The sequence below is a fragment of the Haemaphysalis longicornis genome, unplaced genomic scaffold (genome assembly GCF_048455015.1).
Source record: "Haemaphysalis longicornis isolate Haplotype H1 unplaced genomic scaffold, Haemaphysalis longicornis Haplotype H1 scaffold_8, whole genome shotgun sequence".
NCBI lineage: Eukaryota > Metazoa > Arthropoda > Arachnida > Ixodida > Ixodidae > Haemaphysalis > Haemaphysalis longicornis.
In genome coordinates this window covers 193,586,103-193,608,188 of record NW_027526445.1, presented here as the reverse complement: position 1 = coordinate 193,608,188, position 22,086 = coordinate 193,586,103, and the positions used below count along the sequence as shown (strand labels likewise).

The window sequence follows — 22,086 nt, the reverse complement described above, 5'->3', positions numbered from 1 at the left end:
GATGCGTCATGCTACCAGTGAAAGCGATTGAAACTGCTGTTGTAAGCAGAATTATAGAGATAGAGGCTTCCTGATTTGTTTCTATTTATGCTTTTATTGAAGGCTCAACGCCATAGTTTAGATAGATCGAGCTTGCTACGAGCCACGGCGTACAAGCTCATTGTCATTATTGCGGCAGTTCTGAGATTCCCGACGGGTCGCCGCTTTTTTGGCTTAGTAATGAAAACTTATTGCCACTTTGATGCTGTATATTGGACGTTGAGGAACCGAACTACAGCATACCACTCTTGTCTGCGCCTTTCGTGCGCACATACGGCGAGAAAAAGGCACGAAGAGCGCCCACAGTGCGCATTCTCCCGGTCCGCTCAGCGAAGCATCCACACTAGCAGTGCGATGCTGTCGCCACCTACATGTCGATCTCGTGGCGAATTTACCATATACTGCACATGCGCACAAATCAGCCAGTTCTCTATCTTTTCTTTTTTTCCTCATCAATGCACGATCCTGTTCAAAAATTCAAACTACAACGTTACAGAAGGCTCGCTCACACAATTTTCACGGTTTAAGAATAAAAAAGGCTTCTGTCAGCTCACGGGCAACTCGTTCCTGGCTGAGCACTTATTCTTCATTCAGCAGCGGCTGACATGGCTTGTCTTCACAGGCGAAAACAGTGGTGTGGAAGATGTGACCCTGTTTTGTTTTCCATTGATAGCGGGTGTTCCCTCAAACGGTCATTGACACAACGGCCTGGGTGGCCCACGTGTACCTTCCTGCACGTGATCGGTATAGGGCACGCGAACACAGTCGGCCCCTGGCGGCGGCGGGACGAACCGCTCCTAGTGTGGATGGCGCTCTCGCGTCGTCTGCTTTTTCACGTTGCGTGCGGCGCAAGACGCGTGCTGCACACGACAAAACAACCAATATGTGTGCTCGTTTGGCAGTAAGCAATGACGTAGTTACCTCTGCTTGCGCATTTCCTCTAGAAACGCAATAATCAGCGGCCGTCGCGGGTTAATGCGCTGGTTTAATTCCACGAAACATCTTCGCCGTGGTCACCGCTTGAGCGTGAAATGTGTTATAAACATTGCTTCCACACATTGCACTTTTCTTATTGTTGAGTGCAGTCACCTGCCATTTCGGGAACGTCGAAGGGTGCTTTTTGAAGGCGGCGTAGTGATTATTTAAAGGATAAAAGTTTAGTACGCGAAACGGGTAAGAAGCGACAAGACCTGTGCATGCGCGTGCGAATTCCACACCCTTGTAAAATTGCGCTGTGTCCTTATAGAAAGAAGAAACAAACAAAAACATTTACACTGCACACGACCCGTGCGCCATCGCCCATACATTACCGACACGTATTTTACACCCGCAAGCGCCTGTGTGATCGTGTCCTTCCCGTGCCTTTTCTAAAATAAATACCATTTTTGGACAGTCGTTGTTTATACTAAGGAGGAGGAATAAACATTTATTCAACTGTATCCGAGTTGCTAATTTTACGTATTATTTAAAATACGTTTCTATGGATGCGCAAGAGTATTTAGGGGGGGATTTTTCGGTAAAATTAAGCAGTTGTGAGTTTGCGTCTGTCATGTGGCATTCCGTGTGTCACATGAATCACCTTGTCCAGAAACGTGTCTCACTCAGCATAACCAAATGCCTAATATGGTCACGTCTTAACCTCTTAAGGTGGGCCTAAGTTTTAAGAAAGAGGAGAAAACGCGGAATATAATGCACGTTGTTGCCCACATGTGTGAGGGGTGTGTGCCATGACTCACTGTTTTTTTTCCCCACAATGTTTGCTTTCAATACAATTTTGAAAAAGGCGAGCCACAATTCCTGGACAATCTCGGACCAAAGGGGGGTTAATCAGTTTTGAAAATACGTGTTAAAATACTGCTTTTTCACCGCTACAGAACACGACGCCTAGTATAGTTTCGATTGTAAGTAATAGTGGTAACCATAGTTTGGCTTTTCGCGTTACACGCATTCTCTTCTCGCTGCTCTTGCAACGTTGGCAGCCCCCCCCCCCCCCCTTTTCCCGAAAAAAAAAAAACGAAATGCACAGAATTTTATTTTTTAACCAATCCTCAAGAAGTAAATGCCAAGACAAAGGCGATATTCAGTTTACAAAACAAAGTAGTTACCGGGAACCCGTTGCGCTGATTCGCAACGAGAAATAAAAAGGAAATGTTTAACTACATCTGCAACAGCGCAACTTCATTTATTGCCATCTTTAGGGTTCGTAAGCGACGTTATACGCAAGAATGCAAACACATCTTGCTGTTGCAGGCACCTGTTAGATTTTAAAAGGAACGCAAATGGTCAACAGAGCAGCCGTAACAGAAAATTTGTGCTCACTGTGAGTTCCCAGAAGCTTGGTTTGCACACTGTAAACCTGCTCGTCACTTTGCGAAAACCTAGCTAAACATGAGATATTGATTGTACTGCGTGCGTTGACAATTCAGTTCGCAAGTTCACTTGCGACGAAAGCCGTAAATAAGTGATCCGAAACCGTCATTTATCAAACCTTCCTTCAGAGTCGCTAAAATTTCATTTAAAAGACCCGTTAGAGCGGTTACATTTATATATCTGCACTGATAAAAATTCAGTAACCTTATGTTGCCTTTTGAACACACAAAAAATATCGTAAGCTCTTAGAAAGAATTTCGGGGCAGTTAAGTAGTGTTGCCATTTCAGGGCATCCCACAAATGCAAGAATGCGTCATGCTACCAGTGAAAGCGATTGAGATTGCCGTTGTAAACTGAATTTCAGAGATCGAGGCTTCCTGATTTGTTTCTATTTGTGCTTTTATTGAAGGCTCAAAGCCATAGTCTGGAAAGATGGAGCTTGCTACGAGCCACAGCGTACAAGTTTATTGTCACAATTACGGCCATTCTGAGATTCCCGATGAGTCGTCGCTTTTTTCGGCGTAGTAATTCTGACTGGCGCTTCCATGCTATACATTGAACGTTGAGGAACTGAACTACAGCATACCACTCCTGTTTGCACCTTTCGTGCGGGCATACGGCGAGAAAAAGGCACGAAGCGCGCCCACAGTGTGCATTCTTACGGGCCGCTCAGCGGAGCATCCACACTAGCAGCGCGACGTTGTCGCCACCTACAGGTCGAGCTCGCGGCGAATAGAGTACACAACCCCAGTAGCGCATTGCACAAACTGTGTTGCATGCCTAAAGAAGCATGGCCCCCACTCCCTTGCACTGCATCCTGGTCACCCGTGGGAACCATTCTCTCGAAAGGGTGACCTGTAAGGAACTGCTCCGAGCCGTACACTCCAATGCCCCACGGCTGCTTTGATTGGGATATGTAGCGGGGTTTAATGCTCCCAAGCCACACCTGCAGGGCTATGAGGTGCGTCACAGTGGAGCGCTCCAGATCAAGTTTGACCACCCGGGGATGTTTAATCCGTACCGAAATCGCAACACACACCTCCTCCAGAAACACAGCCACTGTGGCTGGGATCGAACGCATGTCCTTGAGCTCAGCAGCACAATGCCTTTGCCACTGAGCCACCACGGTGGGTCATAAAGCTGTTTTGTTCTACGACTCAATGCAGTAGCACGTTTATTGCGCTCGCAACAAATAATATTTCGTTCATCCGGGACCCCCTCTGCCCACTACCGAATAGCATGGGAGCCGCTCTACCAGCCCAGATATGGCAATTTTCATGGGAGCACGCGCGAGGAAACAACTAGGCGGCCAAGGGCAGGGCCAGGTCTGGGCTGAGCAGGGTGTGGGCGGCCCGGATGGCAATGCAGGCCTGGTTGACGAACGCCCGCACCTGCCGCCACAGGCGCTCCCGCTCGGGTCCCGGCTTGAGGCGTCCGATGCGGTAGACGAGATCGTGCACGACAGGGAAGCCCTTGCCGGCGTAGGCGTTGCTCACTTGCGGCGAGAACACCAGGTGGCGGAAGGTAGGCCGGCCACTCAGGGACGCCTGCTGCAGCAGTGCCCGCTCCACCAGCAACGCCCGGTCGTTCACCTGCCGCTGCTCGGCCTCGCTGGACAGCACGTGCAGAGGAAGAGGGGCGGGGGGTCAGTTGCGACTACAGCGTGCTCCGCCCCTGTCCTTGTCTGGTCGGGTGACCACCATAGGGGCAAAGGGACAGACAACGCATTTTTGTCGGTGCATGTCCTCCATCTCGTATGACAGCCAGCGTCTGATACAGTGTGGCCGGTAACCACAAGCAATTTCCAAACGAACTGGTGGAACAGTTCCAATTACAAAGTCTGACAGGTGGCTGCATGCAGTGTCCAAACATGAATGCAGGATTCAAACAACACAAAAGGGAACATAAAGGACTGCATTTTATTATTGTTTCAGCTTGGCACAAGTTTTCAAGCACCTCTTTTCACCCGCATGTGGCTAAAGGTTTGTTGCTGTGCAGCTCACTGTCGCGGAAAGCGACGAAGAAAAGAGCCAAGCAGCCGATCACCCGATCCCTGGGGCAGAACACGAGCCACTGCCACGAGCGCCAGGAGTGAGCTATATATGCCGTGCGAGCCGCCTCTTTACTATAATCATCAACACTCACTGTTACGGTTGCCAGCAATAGTTTTGGAAGCGCACGTAAGGCTGGTAGACCTGACAACCCCACTTTCCAACGTTCTAGGGCCCTGTTAGGGAAGCCACCTCAGTCCAACGTGTTCATTTGGGATAGAGAGTGTGCGCTCCACAAAAATTGGTCCATTTAAGCTGTGAAACACCCTTAGCAGTTCATAGCCCGCCTTCCGCTTTTTGTGTGTGGAAGCGTGAACACCTCTAGTGCGTATTTGAAAAATTAACACATGCTTGTCGGTGGAGGGCATCAAACCCAGGCTTGAGAAGATCATGACTACTCAGCCTGAACTCTCTTTTGGGTAAGCACAAAATTCCTGGGCTTTATGCACAAGTTTTATGCCGTTCTAAAGTTTGGGGGGCATACATCATACATCACGCATACATTGCCTCAAGTGCAACAGGCAGCAGCAAATAACGTAGGTTGCAACTAGATAGGTTCAGAGTTTCACCTGCTGTTAAAAAAACAGAACCGTCGCCCAGGACACCCAACAATGGCTCATACTTATGTGACGAGTTGGATAAGTGATTGGCCGAAGCCAATTAATTGGTTGTTAGACTGACTTCAAGTGTCATTTGGCGCCGAACAGGTCTTCTTCTGCTCTTCACCATTTCGTGGCACATGCCAACGTGTGAGAGCGCGTAAAAATAACAGTTCGGCCATCGAAAAAAGAACCTGAGTTACACATGAACCGAAACATCTTGAACAAATGCTAGTCTGATCGCTCATGGCAAACTACTGCGAAGAGCTTTAAACCCATTGCACTGGTATCACGAGAAATCCCACACTACCGAGACAACGGCCGCCGCGGTGTGAAGTCACCCTTGCAACATTCCACCTGCTCCAGTAAAGCCTGGTGCTGGGATAGTTGGTATGGAGGTGTTAGGAAATGTAGAGCGCTCAAGTCTACAGGACGAGCACAGAATAAAGGGACAAACGAAACGGGTGTGGAGTAGCGCACATGCGCTAGCTTGTCAAGTGCTCTGTTGGCATAGTGTACAAGGGCCCGCATACGTGCAAAAGGTCATGCATAGGACAATCGGGATGGCCCCTTTAATAAAGAGCGGCTCAAAGAGCACTGTGCGCTATGTCAGCAGACAGCTGTATCGGGCCATCTGGCAGGGCACTGCGCTAAGTGCAAATGCGCGCCAGATTTCCATAAGACCGCGAACGTGCTGCTTATAAAGTCCCGTGACAGAGTGACAAGAGAAATCTGGGAAGCATTCTGTAACATGGTGTCGGGCCTCGAGGGTTCGTACTCTGTCTGCGTCATTGCTGGCAACTGTACACCTGCACAGCAGCAGCATTGTGTGAACCGTGCCCTTGCCAAGAACCAGGCCGAGGAATCCCTTTTCCGGCACTTCAGCCTCTGTCCAGGCAGCGTGCTCTCCTTCCTCGCTTCCATGCCCCGCTCCCTCACACCAGAAGCCAGCTCCAGGCACTCTGCAGCCACGCTGTCCTCTCCTTCCCCCTGCCCCCGCCACAGCTTCAACCAACCCTGCTGGATCAGGCATCAGCGACTTCAAAGCCAACCACACACCCTTGCCCTCCTCTGCAACATGCCAGGAGTGCTGGCTTCCTCAACAGGCGGTTGTCGCCTTCACATTTCACACTGGGCAGCTCTTTGCGGGAATCCTCATTACGTGGTCACAATGTGCAGGGAAGTGCCCCTTGTTCCCAATCGCAGGACGAGCAGTGTGCCAGCTGCCTGCAGGACCCCACTCGGCCGAGAGGGCGGGACAGGGCACCTCCACCAGGGACGGGAGAAGGAAGCGCTCTGGCCAGTCAGCTAGCACAGCCCTCCACCGGTGGGGAACAGGGATGGAGAGGGGTGCAGGGGACGACAGCGCCCCTGCCCAGAGTGCACTGTGAGGCCAGGCCACTGACTGGTGGGAGGGGGATGTGTGCGCCTACGGGGCAAAGCCTGCACTGCTGGTTTCGCAAAGTGTGCCACGCTGGAAGGACGAGATGACAATGTTTGCGGGTGGTGCGTACACGCACATACAGTGGCTCCAGCAGCCATATACCTCCCTGCACTTGCGAGCAAGACGTTTCACATATCCAGCAAGCACGCCTGGGGTGCTGGAACAACATTTTCTCCCTTCCGGTTTCTGTTTCGTTCCAAAAATTAGTTCCCTTTCAGTTCAGCTTCGGAGCAAGAAAAATGATGATCTACAACAATTCATGTTTGGGCGAAAGGAGTGGAGTACTGAGACTTATGAAAATATGTTCACAGACATTGCGATCAATGAGATCATGTTAAAACAGCATGAAGTGATGCTTAGTGTTTTTTGTAAAAATGCCCACTAAATATCTCACCTGTGCACAAAAAATCCAAGGACACCTAGGTAATCCCTCTTTGTCGCATATACTGCTAGCAAATGACTTTTCGATGCCCCCAGAAACAATCTGCTGGCTCTCCCCAACCTGACACCCAGGTTTGGCTGGGACGCTGTCGAAGGTGAAAAATATTTGAGCGCTGTTTCGGGATGAAGCGTACAACTGCTAGGTGCAAACACTCCAGGGCTCCAGAAAAACACCTCACGTATACGCTCAATTCTTGAGTATGCCACCTACATTGAAACTCTCATAAATAAATTTGAGGGACTTCAAAAGCCTACTGTGCACTTTGTTACTAACCTTTACAGTTGTGATATTATCTTTGCAAGTTTAAAACACTCTGTCCCAGGGTACACTCTAAAACTCCGACGCACCTTTTCTTCATGTTTAATCTTACAATACACTGGACGAGAGAAAGTGGCAACGGATCAACATCAGCACCTTCAGCCACCCACACATACGTCCATACAAAGGGATTGCCAAAAAACAGTTTGTGAATATAATGCCCTGCCTGACAGTGTTCTTTCCACCCTTTAAAGGAGTACTGACACCAACTTTCGGCGTTAATCTTATTGCACAGTTCGCTTCCTTTACTCAAATACACTGGCTGAAATCTGAGCGGCCTGAGACGCGAAGAACATACTTTAATTGGATATCATTTATCGCGCCGACGAAACAGCACGCGAAGCGGCACTCAGCAAATGGACATCAGAGTGACATCTTCCCGTGGCAGCCAAAAAAAGTGACGCGGACAGCGCTCGTAAGAAACTCGTGACATCACTTCACGCGCACAGCCCCGTGAGCGGCAAGCGGGCGCTGGCGCATTCACAAACGGGTGCACATAGCCAGAGCTACAGGCATAACCGCTGCCCAGAAAGGCACTGTTGGCAAAAATAAGGTTCCACACACTGGAAAGGAAGCTATAATATAGCCCGGAATCGCAACAGAAGTCACCATCAGGATTTTTATTGCAACCGGTCATCGAATTTCTGCCGCAATAGTAGGCTACCTTCAGGCAGCTCAACCGTTCAGCATGGTTCAGCTCCGGTGACGGCACCGTCGAAACAACGCCCCCACCGGCCTCCGCACTGTTTTGACGTCCACAAAAAGCGGTGAAGTCGGTGAGGCATTGCCGGGATTCTGTCATATGCGCCTTTCGGGATGAAAGTGCGGGAATTTGAAACGAACGATTTTCGGGCCGTTCAATGTAATTAATTATCGTGAGCTGAAGTATTTAAAGTGCTGTTTCGGCTTCGCCAGACCATTAAGCATCGATAAAGGAAATAAATTGGAACAAAATTCTTTTCCGCTGCATTCCGCCAGCACTTGCGTACAAGCCCAACATGGCTTGTAGGTGTTTCCACTGAGTGTGCCGCTGTTCTCGGCCGTTTTTGCTGCTAATTGTGTACACTGATGTGATCATGCAAAACATTGTATTTTTTCATTATTATTATGACGTACGTGTTTGAGAATATTTCTGTTTATTCATGTGTAACACCCACTGATCTCCACTTGGTAACACCCCATACAACAGTGCCGTAGGGTGAACATATAGTTAAGAACTAAGTAAAGCCACGATGTCTCCATCACAACCTGCTGCGCACAGTAATCGCGCAAAGAACTCAGTCCTCGCCATGGATACAGACGGAAAGAATATCAGGCAGCAAGCCTGCCGAAGGAGAGAGGGTTCCAGCGAGGTGAAGAACGATTTTATGCCAGTGAACCGAAACCAATGCCCCACTTCGTGGCATGGAAATGAATCCTGAGATACCTTAGCTTTCCCTCAAACCAAAACCGAAATGATTTTTTCTGGTTTCACTCCTGAACAAAATAATGAGTAAAAGTTCATTTTTGTTTCTGTTGCGGCCAAAAATATCATTTTTTTTTTCAGTGGCAGTTTTCGTTCCGTTTCAACACTCTGAGCGTGCCTGCTCGACTAGGCGTCGTTCAGGCAGGTGCCTTCCCCCTCGCCTTTTCTGGCGTTCACGGCTATCTCACATTCTCTTCTCTTGCGCGAATTTAGTGCGCAATAAACTCTCTCTTCCAGGTGGCTGTGTGTAGTCCTTGCTGCCTGGGCTTCTTGGACATCCTTGTCGTCTTGACGAATAGTGATATTCCTGAATGTCGTCGCACCACAATCTTGAATGCCTTGCAGCAAGTCGGTCTCTGTCTCATTCATCAGATTTGGCTCACAGATCTCACCCTGGGAGCTGTTGAGGCTGTGGTGGAGTGGCCCTGACGGCCAGATCTGCAAGGCAAGTTTTAGTTTGTGGGTTGTTGCCAGTTACTTACTTCAACAAGGCCTTTGCCGCTTATCAGTTTTTTGACTTTGTAGAACTCGCCAATAATACCTTCACAGAATTTGGAGATTAGAAAAAAAGACCGAGCGGGAAGCAGTGCGGTTTGTCTTGTCTACGGCTTCCGTTATCAAAAATATGGAGTAGTTATCTAGCTTTGGGAAGGAGGAAACAAGGCTTTGGTGCGGCCCCTTTTAAGATTTTTTAGAGGGGTTTATAGCTGGCGCATGGCATAGAAAAAAGTGGGGGCTGCCTTTACCCTAAATCAGGCCAGTAAAGTCCCTGCCCAGTGGACAGTGGGAGCCTGTTCACCGAAACTCAACCATTTCTCCCAAGGCCACTGCTTGAGGCTTGGGACCCTTTCCACTCCTTGCGGCGGTAGATAACAGGCAAAGGGGCGCTATCAAAACAGCACACGACGAAAGGGCACGCGACAGAAGAGCACCGACATAACAGCACGGCGTCAAAAGGGCACCCGACAAAACAGCACGCGACAAAACAGCACGGTGTCAAAAGCGCACGCGACGGAACAGCACGTTGACAAAACAGCACAGCGTCAAAACAGCACAGCGACAGAACGGCACAATTTTATGGAACGCCTAAATGGGCAAATATTTTGATTTTAACATGGATAAAAACACTTTAGTGGGCGCAAACTGCTCTCTCTGAGGTTCTCTTCATGTTTCGGTACTCTTTCTCGGGAAAAATACTACGGCTTTAATTATTACAGCATGTGGGATATCTGAAATGAAAGAAGCAAAAGCCAGGGACGACATTTGGTAAAACTTTTGTTCCTTTTTAGGTCGCCCTACAATTTTTATGATAATAATCAATCAATCAATCAATCAATCAATCAATCAATCAATCAATCAATCAATCAATCAATCAATCAATCAATCAATCAATCAATCAATCAATCTTTATTTTTGGTGCCCAGGAACAACCCTAGGGTCTTGGTACTGGTACACCATATACAAGCATTCATAAAAACAAACTAAAATCAAGACAACACAACACAGAAAACCATATATATGAAAGAAACAATAAGATAAAAATAGTTACAGAGATCCCAGAAAGCAAAACAGCAAAAAAAAAAAAGGAAGCCTAGTGTTAGAAGCCATGACACCCGGCCAGCAAAACGTTGAAGGCACGTGAAAAATTGAAAATACACAAGCAAATACTCAATGCACATGACGGAGATAGATTATACACATAAAACAAAGGTTTTGTAACAAAATGTTAGGAAGTTTCAAAATGGAAAAACGAAGTTCAGCGTTACAAGCACTGACACCTAAACCGACAGAAATTCAAGCAACACAAAATCAGGAAAAGTGAAAAACAAACAAGCAAGATGATGATTTGCATAAAATAAATACGGAACAGAAATACGGCACATAAATGACATAAAGGCACTTAAGCTACAACAGTTTTCAATTCATTAGAGAACAAAGACAAAGAGCTCTGGAATATATCAAGACGATCGGAATATTCATTATATGCACATTGTATTCTGCAGATGGACGAGCATCGTTTACTTAAAGCATCTGTTCTGAAAGTTCGAAATCTTCGGAATAATAACATTAATAATAATAATAATAATAATAATAAGAATTTATTTCCGAATTTGCCGCTGACAGTTCTCCAAGACTGGTAGGCCCGGATCATTTCGTCCGCAGGCTTTCACATCTCTCCCAAAGTGGACCGCGTTAGCACGCGCTAAAACCGGTGACCGAGTCTAAAGTCAACGCCTGCGCTACGAACCCAAAGGAAATACTGTTCGCCCGGAATGCGATCAGAGCAAAATCGGTAATAACAACCGCAGGGTAGTCTTGGTATGTCTGCTTTGCGCCGCAGAAATATTTTGCAATTTTTTGATACGAGCTTTTTATTTTAGCGCCGTCTATGAAGCGACCGCCGAAACCTCCGCGCTGGGCTGTTAAGTGCGCTGTTCTTTGCGTGCGTCTGCTCGGAATCCGTGCATTACCGAGTGAACCGTAGTGGTTTGGCGTTAAGTTAGCGGTTGCAGTGCTTGTGTGTGTGTGTTCTGTTTTGTTTTCATCATCTGCGGACGGATTTTAGGTCCTGATTTGCTGCCAGAGCGGGAAATTCCGACCGCGGCTGTTGAGACCAGCAGCAGTAGCAGTGTGGTGGTGGTGCCGGTGGTGCTCCGCAGTTCCGCAATGAAAACGTACCGGTATGGCACCGACTGACATATAAATCGATATCGGGGAGTAAATACGTGTTTTCAATGCCACCGTGCTTGTTATGTTCACCGATTAGTCATGTTTACGGAAGCGCGGACGTCGAATGCGGAGCGCGCATAGCATATGTGGGTCACGGTGATCCGTGCTCGCGATGGACTTTCGACGAGGCGATTGCTACGCTGTTGGCATTGCAATGCAATATAATCTTTCTTAACTAGACTTATGACGGTTACTGACGAAACGAAATTACCCGGGCGGAAAAATAACGCGACCGCACAACCAGTCAAATTACTATTCGAAGGTTGAGCAAAAGGGTTGACGTTCGGGCGAGTTAATATTGGTTGATCATGATCGTGATCATGATTGACCTAACTCTGCGCAGCGCATGTGGCCTGTCGCTCGGAGCCCACCTTTGTGAAACCGCTGCTTTCACCACAAATGCTTTACGCGACCAGCAGTAACTGTTTTGTAATTGTAATACTTTAGATTCCGTGGCAACGCAAAAGGATTAAAAGCTTTTCCTTTGACCGCGTTGTGAACAGGTTGAGCTATTTTCCAAATGCAGCGTTCACGCGTACCTCGAGCTGCGTTTCCACATTTGGCTGCCTGCTTATCCTGCTATCGACCAGCAGTGTGCGATGGAGAAAGTTATCCTTTCAAATCGTTTGGCAGTGTAATGCGTTGGCCTGAAAAAAAGTAAACAAAACGCCGTGATTTTAAAGGTTAGATTAGGTGAAAAGGGGATGGTTTAATGCCAATCGGCTGTAATGACCAAACAATATATGGTATTTTAAATTGACTACAAGGAACCAGAAGTTATTGTAGTGTTGTATTGTATCGGCGCTCGTGAAAGATCCCCAAGTGGCCAAAATTAACCCGCAGCCCTCCACTACTGCGCGCCTCATCACCCATGAAGCGTCGGGGCGTTAAACACCATAATGAATGAATGAATGAATCAATGAATCAATCAATCAATCAACCAACCAATCAATGCTGTATTGTAAAGGATAAAGTTGCTTCTAACATTTCAGGGGGTTCCGTTCCCTGTCGCAGCTTTGCGTGTGATAAATGGATTTTGATCCGTCTGCTTGCCGTCCAAGTGCACCCAACAAACCCTGGAGTTGGTCGTTGGTACAAAGTCGTTGCGATTTATCAACGGAATCCACCGATATCTCAACTCTGTGTGCGTTGGGAAGCGATGCCGCAAAAACACGCCGCAACCGCACTGCATTTTCTCCAGGCAGTGTCGTGCATATGCGTGCTGTCAGCGACTGTTTCTCGCTTTCTCTGGTTGTTCAATAACCCACCACCGCGCAGTGCTGACCAGGCGACGTTTGCGCCTTGAACGGCATCGCAGCATTGGCAAAAACAGTTGAAAGTTCCGCTAAAACTAAGCACGCGGTGCGAAATACTCCTGAACTACGCAGTGGAGCACACCACGCCGAGCGATGTTAGCAGCCCAGCGCGCTCAGGCAACGCTGGTCGGCCGCCGAGAGAACTGGTTTGAGAGTATTTTCCTCCTTTCCCGGCTGCTTATGGAAAATGGTATTCGCCCCGAGCGCGAACACAGTCGGCCCCTGGCGGCGGCGGGACGAACCGCTCCTAGTGTGGATGGCGCTCTCGGGTCGTCTGCTTGTTCACGTTGCGCGCGGCGCAAGGCGCGTGCTGCACACGACAAAACAACCAATATGTGTACTCGTTTGACAGTAAGCAATGACATAGTTACCTCTGCTTGCGCATTTCCTCTAGAAACGCAATAATCAGCGGCCGTTGCGGGTTAATGCGCTGGTTTAATTCCACGAAACATCTTCTCCGTGGTCACCGCTTGAGTGTGAAACGTGTTATTAACATTGCTTCCACACATTGCGCTTTTCTTATTGTTGAGTGCAGCCGTCTGCCGTTTCGGGAATGTCGAAGGGTGCTTTTCGAAGGTGGCGTGGTGATTATTTAAAGGATAAAATTTAGTACGCGAAACGGGTAAGAAGAGACAAGACCTGTGCATACCCGTGCATTTTCCATACCCTTCTAAAATTACGCTGTTTCCTTATAGAAAGAAGAAACAAACAAAAGCATTTACACTGCCCACGACCCGTGCGCTATCGCCCATACATTACCGGGGACGTATTTTACACCCGCAAGCGCCTGTGTGATCGTGTTCTTCCCGTACCTTTTCTAAAATAAATACCATTTTTGGACAGTCGTTGTTGATACTGAGTTGCTAATTTTACGTATTATTTAAAACACGTTTCTATGGATGCGCAGGAGTATTTAGGGGGGATTTCTCGGTAAAATTAAGCAGTTGTGAGTTTGCGTCTGTCATGTGGCATTTTGTGTGTCATTTTCATATATAACATTTTCATATCCCGACATGAATCACCTTGTCCAGAAATGTGTCTCACTCAGCATAACCAAATGCCTAATATGTCACGTATTAACCTCTTAAGGTGGACCTAAGTTGAAAGAAAGAGGAAAAATCGCGTAATATAATGCACGTTGTTGCCCACATGTGTGAGGGGTGTGTGCCATGGCTCGCTGTTTTTTTCTTTTTTTTTCCACAATGCTTGCTTTCAATACAATTTTGAAAAAGGCGAGCCACAATTCCTGGACAATCTCGGACCGAAGGGGGTTAATTAGTTTTGAAAATACGTGTTTTGAAGTAATGCTTTTTCACCGCTACAGAACACGATGCCTAGCGTACTTTCGGTTGTAAGTAATACTGATAACCAACGTTTGCCTTTTCGCGTTACATGCGTTCTCTTCTCGCTGCTCTTGCAAAGTTGGCAGACCCCCCTCCCTCTTGAAAAAAAAAAAAAAAACGAAATGCAACGAAATGCACAGCCACGTGTCACTTTTGTCCAAACATGGGAACTCTCTACCACATTACCGTAGAATGCCCCAACACCCCTACCCAACCGCCACTCCCCGATATCACCACACAGCAGTGGGTGAAGTTGCTGGCCAGCTCCGACCCCTCTACCCAGCGCATGCTGGTAGAGAGGGCAACGCGAGCAGGTCACCTCCAAGGCATCCTGGACGGAGGACGCCTCTCACCGGGCGGGCGCCCTAACATCGCGCTTGCTGTCTTGAATAAAGTTTATTCAATCAATCAATCCTCAAGAATTAAATGCCAAAACAAAGGCGATGTTCAGTTAACAAAACACAGTAATTACCGGGAACCCGCCCCGCTGATTCGCAACGAGAAATAAAAAGGAAACGTTTTACTACATCTGCAACAGCGCAACTTCAATTTCCATCTTTAGGGTTCGTAAGCGACCTTATACGCGAGAATGCAAACACACCTCGCTGTTGCAGGCACCTGTTAGATTTTAATAGGAACGCAAATGGTCAACAGAGCAGCCGTAACAGAAAATTTGTGCTCACTGTGAGGTCCCAGAAGCTTGGTTTGAACACTGTAAATCGCTTGTCACTTTGCGAAAACCTAGCTAAACATGAGATGTTGCTTGTACTGCGTGCGTTGACAATTCAATTCGCGAGTTCACTTGCCACGAAAGCCGTAAATAAGTGATCCGACACCGTTATTCATCAAAGCTCCCTTCAGAGTCGCTAAAATTTCATTAAAAAAACCCGTTAGAGCGGTTACATTTATATCTCTGCGCTGATCAAAATTCAGTAATTTTATGTTGCCTTTCGAACACACAAAAAATATCGTAAGCTCTTAGAAAGAATGCCGGGGCGAGTAGGTGGTGTTACCATTTCAGGGCATCCCACAAATGCAAGAATGCGTCATGCTACCAGTGAAAACGATTGAAATATTGCCGTTATAAACTGGATTTCAGAGATCGAGGCTTCATGATTTGTTTCTGCTTATGCTTTCATTGAAGGCTCAAAGCTATAGTCTGGAAAGATCGAGCTTGCTACGAGCCACGGCGTACAAGTTCATTGTCACTATTACGGCCATTCTGAGATTCCCGATGGGTCGTCGCTTTTTTGGCGTAGTAATGAATACTTACTGCCTCTTCTATGCTATACATTGAACATTGAGGAACCGAACTACAGCATACCACTCTTGTTTGCGCCTTTCGTGCGCACATAAGGCGGAAAAAACGCACAAAGCGCGCCCACAGTGCGCATTCTTACGGGCCTCTCAGCGGAGCATCCACACTACCATCGCGACGCTGTCGCCACCTACATGTCGATCTCGCGGCGAATAGCAGGGGAGCAACTCATTGTACGTCTCCGCGTGCGCATTGTACGCTCTGCGTTCCACAGCAGCCACTGCCCCTTTGTTCGTCTTGGGGGCAACAAAAGCCGACCCAACCCTCGTTTTCGCTGAGGAGAGGGAGGAGGTCGAGGGGAAACGAGAGGGGGCAGTTGCTAACATGCGCATTGAGTGGAGGGATTTTGAACACGAGCCAGTTTATTTTGAGAGCGGGACTTGGAAACAGGCAAAACGCGTTCGGGTTGTTTCGTGGTCCACCCGTTCTTGCATCAATCGTTGCATCAATCGTTGGCTTTTCATTGTACCATGACAAGTGACAGTCTTTGATTCTCGCAATTTCTGGGAAAGTAAAGCCGTCAGAAAGATGCACACGAACATGTTTATGTATTTTAGCGAATGAACTGCATATGTTTCTGCACAAATGCGGTTCCCAGCAACAGAGTTTGTTGTTTATGGTGGGTGACCTGTTTTTATGAGCTCACCTGCTGCCGTCAGCAATTGTTAGGCTCCCGCAACACGCCGGCAAATTGAACAAAGCATGTTTGCCAGCAGTCTTCTAAGCCTTGCAGCAAGATAATAGGCGTCATAGATAATAGCTATATGTCATATTTTCGGGGAAAATCAAAAGTATCGAAGCTGCAAGCTGCAAAAGTATCAATGTCCAAAACCTTAGTGCCGCTTCGCTTGATTCTAACTGCAGATATCGAAGCATTTCAGATGAAGAGCACAGTATCGCAGCTTAGGTAACGCAATAAACCATTCATCGGGTAAAGTTCGTTTTTTTTAAATAGCGAGAAATCGGCGAGCGTGATCGCTAGTACAGCTTTATGTTGTCTGATATTCAGTGGTGCCGGCCCACTTCCATTTTCGATACATCATGTAACCTAAAAATTAATAATATTGTGCCTGTAAAAGCGCTCACTGCACAGCCTGAATCGTGATACTCGGTTCTCAAGCGTTAATAAACGAAAGGATACAAGCAATGGAAGCACGGGAGAACATACTCGTACGACGACAAATTCGCATGCAGCATTTATTTCGTATAATTTCAGCCTTAGCAAATATATTATGTACGGACCGATGCAAATACATTGTGCACAAATACAAACATCTAAAGACAAATAAACTGACCCCCTCCCTGCTTCCCTTATACAGGCGCTCATGCTAGGTGAAGTAGTGGTGGGACATTTTTTTCCTACTTTGAAGTTGGGACATGTTTTCCGGCACCATTTGTTCCGGGACTATCAGTTCCGGGGCCAGTAGCTCCGGGACCATTTGTGCCGGGACCATATCGCCCGCACATCGTGCGTATGGTCTTCTGCTTAGCAGTTACACAGGAAAAAAAACAAACACGCCTCAAGTTTAACGTACACTGCGATGACGTACACTGCGAACACCCCACGAGATTAGCGTTGCACATCCTATAGCAGTTTTTTTCGCAGTAAGGCGGGTGTTCGCGAACCACTTCCGTGCGGCCGGAGCCATGCACAGCGGATTGCGTATAACGCGGCTCTTTTTACGCCGCACCAGGCACCCTGAAACAAATTTAACGTTCTCTCGCATTTAGCAACATATGCCTGCGTTTATCTTTAATAAAGTAATTGTTTCTAGTAGAGCTACGGGCTTTTGGGCCTCTATTGATGCTGGCGCGCATGTTGGTATGAAGGCCGGATCACAGTCTGGTACGCCATGATGATTAAGATGATGATTATGATGATGATGATTAGAAGCCCTCCATCTGTATCGGGACGTCCGTTGCCACCAACCAACTTGCCTGTCTTATTCTACTCATTAAACCTACCCTCTATTACCCTGACGGGTTAGCCCTCCGCCTACCGGTTTTAAACTCGCTTCTGCTATTGCCGTTTTCCGCAGCGCCACCTGTAGGGGCTGGAAAGAGCGGATAGCGTTGAGCCGCCGAGCCAAAGAAAGCGAGTTGGATGCCCGCAATGGTGGTTGCATTTCAAATGAAGGAGAAGAGCGAACACGCCGGAGTGTCGCCGTTTAAATGCACGCGAAGAAGTGTGAAGTCCCTCACTGCGGAGCATCCCATATTCCAAATTTAGCGTTCTGGTTGTGAAGCCTAAAAAAGCTGAAAGAAATGAAAGCTTTTGTGTGCTTCTTTTATTGTGTCCGCACTGCGAATACAAAAAAAAAAACGGCATCAAGGCAAGAAAAGACCTTAACCCGGTACCGAGGCATGCTTTGCAGCGGCCGTGATCTTTCGGATCCCACAAGAAGATCTTCTCTTGCTGCTGTTTTCTTTTTCTGCTGTTTTATCGAAATTGTAAAAAAAGAACAAGTGCCAGTTGCAATAGGCATGCCTCAGGTTATCATGAGCCGCTGCAACCCAAATCACCTGGAATATGATGGAAGCGAAAAAGCCGAAGTATAATCCTTAAGCGCTACTATTCTGACGGATAATTTGCTTCTTACTGAAGTCCTACACCACTTAATTCTAATTTATACATGGGGGTTTAATTTGTTTAACAACACAGAGGAGCTCTTAGTGGGTAAGAAATATTTCCGCAACAATATTGCGCGTCAAAGCAGCGTCCGCGAATATGAGCTACTGTGGATCGCGGCTCATTGGTGACCCGGCAGCTCACATTCTTCACTTTAGTGAAAATGACCGTCACTATACATCGAAGTTTTCAAAAGAATGGCGTCAATGAGCAAATGAATAATTCAAACAGCATTTATAAGAAAAGTAATTAAATAATAGAGGATCCAGGAACAATCCTCAGTAAATTAACACAGAAAAAAGTGTTCACGAAATATGCAGATTCATGGCTCTGCGTTAAATTACCACGAAAAGGGCACAGATGCCGTCTTCATAAAAATAGATCCCTGAATTCATGACCAAAAACCAATCAATACAACGGGATCGAGGAACCACCTTTAATAGGCAATTACTGGAGTAGTCGTTTCATAGAAATAATTGCACATATAACCATGCGTGAAAAAGAAAGTAATACGAACAAGTAAAATCTGTAATTGATATCAACGGCTCACTATGTTGTGTTGCTTCAGCCTATCACAGGCACACCTAAATCTCTTCCTGTACCGAAATCGCCCTCCACTGGAATATGCGGGTGCCTAAATGTCTATGTACTGATATGTTCCTGCACAGATAAGTCTTGTAAAAATAAGTTCAAATGAATGTGCTTTTCTATTCCTTACTTGCCGCAGAGTTTGGATTCCGTTCCGGCGAGTGACTATGCCATACTACCTATCAACGCCACCGCACCCAACTTTTACAGTGCTCATCTCTTGCAGTGTGCTGTTTTGTCGCGTGCTGTTTCGTCGCCGTGCTGTTTTGTCGCCGTGCTCTTCTGTCGCGTGCTGTTTTGACGCCGTGCTGTTCTGGCGCCGTGCTCTTCTGTCGTGTGCGGTTTTGTCGCTGTGCGCTCTTGTCGCTGTGCTGTTTTGACGCGTGCTGTTTTGACGCGTGCCCTTTTGACGCCGCGCTGTTATGTCGGTGCTATTCTGTCGCGTGCCGTTTCGTCGCGTGCTGTTCTGTCGGTATACCCAGGCAAAGTGTGTTGCCGCTCACTGCCACCATGGATACTCGGCTGCACGCAACCTCAGCAGCAGATAAGCTGCCTTGGCCGTGCATGCAGCCTCATTTGGACTTGGAAATGAAGAGCATTCGCACGGAACGTAGAGGCACACTTGGAGGACGCGCTTGCAGAACATGCAGCAATGTAACAATCACATCTTAGGTTGTGGCTACACGAGTACCAGCTGAGTGAAGACCGCTTAGATAGGGACACAATGACTGTGCATTACCACTGCGCAAATGTTGGTGATTTTCAGCCAGCTGACGTCCACACACAGACACAAAAATATCCCACCCAACTGCTCGCCCCTCACAAATCTTTCCACTCAGACAGGACGTGCTTGGTTTAATAAGACGTTGGAGACCGCGGCATAGCTACCTCCCACACAGTGGGATGTGTGTGCTAACGTACGGGATAGCAGAGGACCGCGGCTACTTCGCTAGAGAACGCTACGCGCCGTACACTAGCCCTGCGGAATCCGAAGACTCACGCACGAGTTCGGGTACTCACATGCGGTAGACAGGCTCCGGCAATCCAAAGTGAGGTTTTATTGCCTGGCAGATGCAGGGCATATACCAGACAACACGACTATCGCTTGCGGGGAGACAGTGGCTCCTGTCGCTCGCTCAAGCCACGGGACTCAGACCTCGATATCCGTCATCACGGCCGCGGGAGCAGGGGAGGCATACCGTGTGACCGATCAGGGCAGAATTTCTCAGTAGAGTCCGTGGAGCCAACTGGGTTCACCGTCATCGGGGCATTCGGAGGCACTGCCGAGCCAACCGATTCCGACCAAATCGCCCGGTCGACTCCCGGCGGAACGCTCGTTCGTCCCGCAGTTAAGCTCTGGGGATGAGGAGATCTTCCCCTGGTCGGGGAGAGGGTGGCGCGAAGGAAGGTGACGAACTGGTCCACCATCCCCCTCACCCTCGCGCACACGTTCGCGGCGAGCCGGTTCGGCGCGTCGCATGAGGTCACGAAGAGGTCAAGACTGACGTGACGTGCCGGCTGCCCAAAATGGCGGCTTCCAGCTCGCGAAAACCGAAAACATGTGCAGGCGAGGCGTAGAGAAACAAGGGTCCCCACAGATGTTGTTTCAAACACTTTGCAACCTGCGGTGAACATGCAAACACTGACAGCGTCATGGGTTCTGTCACTCAACATCGCATCATCATATGACACTCGGAGGTGGTGCTTTCCCACGTGAGCCCTGCACTCTGGGCACAGAATGGCACAAGAGAAACGAGCCCTCGTAGGCTGTGGGGGCCATACGGGCACTCACCTGAGCTTTGCCGTGGCCAGCCACTTGTGCCAGCCGTCGGCCGCTTTGGCGTACAGCGACACCTCCCTCTTGAGCCAGTCTGCGCCAGAGAGGAAAGGGGCAGTCAATCGCCGCTTGTGTCGCCAGGCATGCTGGAAGCAAGACAGCGGTTGCTTCGTTCCGTCCGTCTGCAGTTTGATCTCTGCATTCATCAGAGGCCATGTCACATCACATATTCTGGGGGAACCCCCGTGCGACTCTCTTCCTCCGCCCTGTCACACAGCCGGGCACAGCAAGGGAAAAACTTGCTCCACAGTTCAAATGGGCCTCGGGTGGCTCTGTGCAATCACAAGCACCACTCGCGTAGCCCCGACAGTGCGTGCAGAATGAGCAGAGCGTCAGCACCCCCGTAGTGTGCAGTCCCCATTTGGGGAAGAGAGGCCAAAATCAGGAGCAGCCACAGAATGAGAGGAATTCACGTGCTGCCTGGTGGAAACGAGGCAGCAGTTGCATTTACTGCCAGCTCATGCTCTACCGACCACACGCTCACATACCGTACACGCAGACAGCTTGTCAACGGTGAAGGAAGCACTTGCAGCAGCTCTACCACAAAAACACAGGAGGACTGCACAATGCCAGTTCTGGCTCCGTCGAACAAAGGCGCACTGCATCACACAAAGTTGGTGCATCCACAGCTGTGTGCATAGGAAGTTGCACAAAGCTGACTCATCAAAGAGGTGGGCCACAAGTAGACATATATTCAGTGTTGCTGAATATTCACTTGAATTTCTCTCTATTTGTTATTTGTTATTTATTTTATTTATTTATCCATACTGTCTGCCCATTGTTGGGCTATTACAGGAGTGGAAGGGTACAATACATTTTGGTTACAGAAAGAAAAAGAAAGTACATCTCCGGAAATGCAAACACAAAATACTATTGCGATATGCAACATGGAGGCAACAATACCATGCGCTACAAACACAGGTGATGACATGGTTCACTTTTGGCCAGGTCATTTAGCGCGAACGTGTGTGCCTTTCACAATTTCGAGAAATTCATTTATACATGACGTCCTTAGTGCGGCGTCTGTTAACATATTTCATTGCTTTATTGCTCTAGGAAAGAAACTGCATTTATAACAGTCATTACGAACAGTCGGAGGCGGGATATACATGCTGTGACGATTGCGAAAGTATTCGTCGGGCGATATGCGAAAGCATACATTTTTGCCAATTTTTACATGGCCATGAATAATAAAAAAAAAAAAAAACTTCAAGCGGTCATATTGAGTTCTCAGTTCTAAAGAAGGAAGTTCAGCAAGTTCACATAACTGGGCGGGAGAGTGGCAGCGACGATATTTCTTAAAAATAAATATCGACGCAAGCCGTTGATTCTTGTCCAGTTTCGAATGACTTCCAGAAGTGTACAGGTCCCACACAGTTTTAGCATATTCAATAATTGGTCGTATTAAGGTTTTGTACGCTAAAGATTTTACTTCAGGGGTGGCATTAAACACGCTTCTTCGAAGTGACCACAATGCTTTTCTGGCCTTACTGCGTACATATTCTACATGTTCATTCATTCATGTAAGCTTCAAATCCAAGTACGTAATTGTTGACACTTTTCTCAACGGCACACCTTCAATGCAATAAGCATAATC

At 47.8% G+C, this 22,086-nt stretch overlaps 1 protein-coding gene across 3 annotated transcripts in view; it reads right to left on the bottom strand.

The window, feature by feature from the left end:
• Positions 1-2,091: 2,091 nt before the first annotated feature.
• LOC144149905 (N-acetylated-alpha-linked acidic dipeptidase 2-like) overlaps positions 2,092-22,086 on the bottom strand; it is a 114,781-nt gene continuing 94,786 nt past the window's right edge. For 2 of the 3 annotated variants that reach the window (XM_077681630.1, XM_077681629.1), the window contains 2 exons: positions 20,445-20,523; positions 2,092-4,020 (listed from right to left, as the gene is read on the bottom strand). In XM_077681630.1, coding sequence (XP_077537756.1) covers positions 3,711-4,020; positions 20,445-20,523 — 389 coding nt within the window. In that variant the 3' untranslated portion in view covers positions 2,092-3,710. The remainder of the gene's footprint in view (positions 4,021-20,444; positions 20,524-22,086) is intronic. The other variant, XM_077681631.1, reaches the window with a different exon arrangement.